Raw genomic sequence first — 6,000 nt, 5'->3', positions numbered from 1 at the left:
AGGGTAAAGCCAGGACAGATCGGTGTGGAGTCGTGACATGACCCTGGGCACAAGCGCGGAGGGCTCACAGGCCTGTAATGTACTGGCACCACTCAGCTGTGAGCCCCAAAGAGTGCCCCCCTAAGCCTTGGGCCTGACTTGCCCTCGTTACGAGAGGGGATGCCCCCAGGGCAGCGGGCGTGGATGTGAGCACTAACCCTGCTAATCCTGCAACCTTTAGGAGCATTGCATTTATTCAAAGAAAAATAAACTGGCTCCCTCTCCCTTAGGGAGGATGTTAGCCTCTTCAAGAACCAAGGGCCCCTCCTGGTTTTTTTTCCCCTTTTTATTGTAAGTTGACATGTCGTACATCCAAGTTAGCATAATGCACCCTACTCCAAAACGAATCAGTTTACGCAAACGAAAAGAGCTGGGCAGCATCCCTCTCAGCACCAACTATCACCTCCCCTCAGCTTTTGTCAACCTTTTTTGGGTGGGTGGGGAGGAGAGGGGTTTGCTGTTCCTTGTACTGCCTGAAGCCGAAAGCTCAGGAGGAATTTGTGGCCTTGGTCCCGGCTCTTTCAGAAAGCCGCCTGTCCCATTCGTGGCTCTCTTAGACTCATGTTCCTGCTGGCATGGCTCTGAGTAACACGAGGAGGGTAGGGAGGGGATGGCTCCTGCCACCGGCCCAGTTCTCAGTTCCATTTTTGTATATATATATATTTATTTATTTTTTTTGCATTTGTGCTCGATGAAACATTTTCCCAGAAGACATTGCCAGGTCTGGATGCCTCCCATGGCCCTTGCTGGTGGCGATTCTTGGTTTCTTCCCAAACGCCACACTCCCCGAGGTGCTGAGTATTACAAATTGCATTTTAAACAGGTCCTCCCCTGTGCTGCTCTGCTCACGCAAGTGTTCAGCCTAAGAGATTGGTGCTTTAAACTGTTTCAAAAGGTGGAGGGGGACAGAGACATGTCCTGGAGCCAGAAAGAGCAGAGAAAAAAAAAAGGAGCGAGAATGGTCCAGTCATTTCCTGTGGGGGGTGGTCGTGAGTGGGGCAGGACGGAGGGGATTAGTGCTGACAGCAGAAGCGGGTTCGCCTGCCAGCGCTCAGGGCGGGTGGCTCGCTCCCTCTGTCCGCCCTGTTAGTCTGCTGAGAGCGAGGACGGTGCAGGGGGCTGCGAGGGGACTTCTTCTAGGAGACAGATACGGGTCGGCACTGGGTGTCAGCTTCGTCCTGGGCGGCGCTGATGTAAGACGTTCGCATGCTGGGAGAATACTGGCGGTCCCCAGTTCGCAGGGTCCATGGCGGGGAAGAGAAAAGAAAAAAACAAAACAAAAAACCAGAAGTCAGCTAAGTCAGTGTTTCTTACAGCCCCAAATCAGCCTAAAGAACGAGCACAGCAGGGACAATGGGAGAGATGACAGATTAAGGGTTGGTGAAACACCCCCCCTCCCCCCATCAGAAACAGAAGAACTACAACGCAGCTAGGAGACCCCCCCACCACCACGGAGGACCTTGGCCGGGACATACCGAAGGGGGTGGGGACTGCCGCTCTGCCAGAGCCACGGTTTCATATCGAGGACTGCCACTGAACAAAGCGCTTTGATTCCTGCAAAGGGACAGAAAGAGAGAGAAAGTGACAAATACCATCAAGTGAGGCACTAGCAAGACGCTCCCCCCGCCCAGGTACGCTCAGCGCTCATGTCTGGCCATCAGATGTTATTTCGGGGGGAGTTACCGGGAAGGGGGAGACCCGATTGATGGCAGTATGTTAACGTTCAACCTCTCCGGAAAGGTTGCCATTGTGGTCCCTCAAATTCTCTGAGCTGCATCGTCCCCCGGGCTCCCTTGGCCTGGCTGTATTGTCACCCTTAAGAACATAAAAACACAAGTTGCCTTACTAGGTCAGAGCAAGGGTCCATCGAGCCCCGTATCCTGTTTCCAACAGTGGCCAAGCCAGGTCACAAGTACCTGGCAAGTACCCAGACATTCCAGCCTGGGTTATTTTTCTATATATGCATCACCTGTCCACATTAAATGTCATCTTACACTTGACGTCCCGCATCCTTGTATCCGCTTGCTGAAGTGACAGGCAACCTCTCACACTTGAGGCTCATGTGAAGCCACCTGGGCTGCCGGCTGGCATGGCAGCTCTTGGATGTGGGGTGCCCGGAGATTCTGCAGGGAACATCAGCGGGGGCTGGTGGCCACCCTGAGTTTAACTAGCCATAGTCATGCCACGTTCTCCTTGGGCTAGCCGCCGCCTTCAAATCCCAGCCCTGCTCTCGGAGGGAAGCTGGGCGTGAGGGGTGAGCCGGCTTGCTTTCAGACTCCCCCCCTGGCTTCAGCAGGGCTGCATGGGGCAGAGGTCAAGCCGAGCCTCCGACCAGGCAGGCAGGGCACGACAGCATTGAGATGGCAAACCCCAGAAAGCACTGGCTAACGAGAGAGCCTTGCCTCCAAGGGACTGAACTGCCGGTAAATCCCGGCAGCGCCGAATGACAAGCGCCACTTTTGGAACCAGAGCATTTTGCGTCCTGGGAAGCAAGGCTACCCTGGAGCAGGCCTCACTTCTGGATTTCTGGCAGATGTTCGCACACATCTGGTGGACCAGCGGAAGACTTTGGTGGCACCGGGAAACACGGTGGGAAGAGAAACGGGGGGGGGCGGGGGGGAGTGCCAGGAAGCAGAGCCCTGAAGCACATGCCCAGGGCAGTGCTAAGACTTCCACCCTGGTGGGGGGCAGACCCCAAGCACAAATGAGAGCTGGGCAAGGGTCAGAGGAGGCGAAGGGTGCTGCCCGCCAGTGCGCGCGGGCAGCGGCTACTCACATGTACTGTGAGACGGGGGCGTTGGAAATGGGCGGGGCCGTTCCCCGCAGGCTGGTGCGGCTGCCGCAGCTACCGCCGTGGCTATAGAAGCTGGGCAGGGGTGGCCTGCCCGCCACGCGCAGCGCCTGCCTACGTGCCTGGGGGTTAAAGGGGTCGTCCTCATCCATGTCGTCGTAGTCCGAGTCCCTGCAGAAGAGAGGAAAGGGAAGAGGAGACGCGTCAGCCCATCTGAGCTCCCAGGCAGCGACCGTGCGGCACCAGCGGCTACAATCCTTTGGTCTTATTCCTAGGCCTCCTTTTCTTTTTGCACTAATATTTTATCATTGTTGTGAAGGGAGGGCTAAACACCTCAACCGTAAACCCCTCGTCTTCTCTGAGCCAGTTCTTTAGCTGTCTCTGCTCTAGTCCAGTCAGTGATACCTGCACGAGGCCTGGCAGGGGGAGGTGGAAGGGTGCCCTGATGACAAACAGCACAGCAGTTACCCCTGTTAGAAAAGGGCCAGGTTGGACCAAGCAGAAGAAGCACTGAAGAATTTCAAGCAATTATTTCTCCTCAGTGAGCTTTAAAAACTCGGGGGGCTGTTTATGGGCAGACTAGGCTGAGCAGGAACTGGTTGTAGGGAGCTTGCTTCCCTGCAAATCGAGGCTTTTGCCCAGAGGATGCTGGTGCTAGGTTCCCTGCAGGCCGCGATACCTTTCGCCGGACTGGCACGAGACTTTGCTAGCCGTGGCACTGCGTGCACGCTTTCCAGACCACCGATTCTGACACCTGCTACAAGTCATCCCTGCAGCAATGAACCAGCACTGCAGCCGGGCAGGAATTTCTGTCGCAGAGCAGTTAAAAAAACAAACTGAGATGAAGCTTTTTTTTTTTTTTTTTGTTGGGGGGGGGGGGAGGCGAGTACCTTCTGGCAGAGGAGCCAGGATGCCCCTGGGTTGGCTTCCCCACCTCACCTGTTCTGGAAGTGTTTGCAGGCCCGAGGCAGGCTGCAGATGGAGGTGGTGAAGGCCAGGGCGGACAGGAAGGAGAAGAGGAGGAGGACGAGGACCCCCTCCATGCCATCGTAGCACAGCCCCTTCAGGGCGTCCAAGTAGTCCTAGGAGAGAGCAGAGATGTCCACACCATCAGCGAGTCCGTCTGGCTAAGGACGGAAACCCCAGGCTGGCTCAGCTCCCCATTCTGTTGTTTCCACGTGTTCCTGCAAGTGTCTCCCTCTAAGCGTATTCAGATGAGTATCCACCTTTCCCCGTCGGGCAGTGTGTGTGAGCGTGTGTGTATCTGTACGCGTTCCTGCGAGTGTCTCCCTCTAAGTGTATTCAGATGAGTATCCACCTTTCCCCGTCGGGCAGTGTGTGTGAGCGTGTGTGTATCTGTACGTGTTCCTGCGAGTGTCTCCCTCTAAGTGTATTCAGATGAGTATCCGCGTTCCTGCGAGTGTCTCCCTCTAAGTGTATTCAGATGAGTATCCGCGTTCCTGCGAGTGTCTCCCTCTAAGTGTATTCAGATGAGTATCCACCTTTCCCCGTCGGGCAGTGTGTGTGAGCGTGTGTGTATCTGTACGTGTTCCTGCGAGTGTCTCCCTCTAAGTGTATTCAGATGAGTATCCGCGTTCCTGCGAGTGTCTCCCTCTAAGCGTATTCAGATGAGTATCCACCTTTCCCCGTCGGGCAGTGTGTGTGAGCGTGTGTGTATCTGTACGTGTTCCTGCGAGTGTCTCCCTCTAAGCGTATTCAGATGAGTATCCGCGTTCCTGCGAGTGTCTCCCTCTAAGCGTATTCAGATGAGTATCCGCGTTCCTGCGAGTGTCTCCCTCTAAGCGTATTCAGATGAGTATCCGCGTTCCTGCGAGTGTCTCCCTCTAAGCGTATTCAGATGAGTATCCGCGTTCCTGCGAGTGTCTCCCTCTAAGCGTATTCAGATGAGTATCCGCGTTCCTGCGAGTGTCTCCCTCTAAGTGTATTCAGATGAGTATCCGCGTTCCTGCGAGTGTCTCCCTCTAAGTGTATTCAGATGAGTATCCGCCTTTCCCCGTCGGGCAGTGTGTGTGCATCTGTACGTGTTTCTGCGTGGATCTGTTTATATGTGTATCGGTAACTCTCCCTCTGTGGGTGTGCAAATATCTACCTCTGTTTGTTTCTCTATGATTCTGTGTCTTCCTCTTTGCTTGTACATGTTTCTGCCTCTGAAAGTGTTTGTCTGTGCATTGCTGTCACCCTCTTGTGTTCATACAGGTATCTGCGTTTGTACACGTATCCCTTCCGTGCCTCCCGCTGTGGGTCTGTTTGTATGTGCGCCCATGCATGTCTTTCTTTGTAAATTGGGTGCATTTGAACATGTCTGTATGTTTCTTCATGCTTGTATCTGTATCTCTCTCCCTATAGCTGTGTCCATGTGGGTTCACTCTGTGTGTTTCCTCGTCTGTCTGTCTGTCTCTATCATCCTGGGTGGGTGGGCATCGCTGTCTATACCCTTCCACTCTGTCTTCCAGTACCGAGGCCCTTGCTTTCAGTTCCAGAGTGCTTATCACTTGTTGATGTGTGTATGTCTTTCTTTCTGCGTTTGTCCTTCTAATTGTATGCATTGCCCTCTGTGTGGATTTGAACATGTATCCAAGTGTTTCTTCATCTGTTTGTACATCTATCTGTATTGTACGCTGTTTAGGTGTACATGTGTGACCCCTCTCTGTATTTCTACATCTTTCTGTACGTTTATCTTCCTGGGCGGGTGTGTGCACCTCTTTCTCCCTCTGACTTCCAATGTGTCTCTCTATTTGTCTTCAAGAGTGGTTATCACTTATTTGTGTGTCTCTCGCTCTATCTTAGCTTTAGTGCAAACAAAGTTGTAAAACAAGGAGTCAAGATATGAGATTAAAAAGGAGTCAGAGTCAGGAGTAACAGTAGGAAATATTGCTTCATGGGAAGGATGATAGATGCATGGGAACAACCTCCCAGGAACAGTAACACAATTGAGGAAAACCTTGGATATGAAGGATGCTGACCTGTGAGGGGTAAAGCCTGGGATAAGCAAAGAGGATGCTTAGGTGTGAAGGTAAAGCCTAGGATAAGCCCAGAGGATGCTTAGGTGTGAGGGTAAAGCCTGGGATAAGCACAGAGGATGCTTAGGTGTGAGGGGTAAAGCCCGGGATAAGCACAGAGGATGCTTAGGTGTGAGGGGTAAAGCCTGC

General features: G+C 53.3%; 1 protein-coding gene across 5 annotated transcripts in view; it reads right to left on the bottom strand.

The window, feature by feature from the left end:
* Window positions 1–322: 322 nt before the first annotated feature.
* Window positions 323–6,000, bottom strand: part of TTYH1 (tweety family member 1) — a 28,578-nt gene continuing 22,900 nt past the window's right edge. For 3 of the 5 annotated variants that reach the window (XM_029585392.1, XM_029585394.1, XM_029585393.1), the window contains 4 exons: window positions 3,770–3,912; window positions 2,816–3,001; window positions 1,515–1,593; window positions 323–1,259 (listed from right to left, as the gene is read on the bottom strand). In XM_029585392.1, coding sequence (XP_029441252.1) covers window positions 1,176–1,259; window positions 1,515–1,593; window positions 2,816–3,001; window positions 3,770–3,912 — 492 coding nt within the window. In that variant the 3' untranslated portion in view covers window positions 323–1,175. The remainder of the gene's footprint in view (window positions 1,260–1,514; window positions 1,594–2,815; window positions 3,002–3,769; window positions 3,913–6,000) is intronic. The other 2 variants (XM_029585396.1, XM_029585395.1) reach the window with 2 other exon arrangements.

The sequence above is a fragment of the Rhinatrema bivittatum genome, chromosome 19 (genome assembly GCF_901001135.1).
Source record: "Rhinatrema bivittatum chromosome 19, aRhiBiv1.1, whole genome shotgun sequence".
NCBI classification, from domain to species: Eukaryota; Metazoa; Chordata; class Amphibia; order Gymnophiona; family Rhinatrematidae; genus Rhinatrema; species Rhinatrema bivittatum.
Note: the sequence above shows the minus strand (reverse complement) of the source record. Positions and strands in the feature narration are given on the sequence as shown.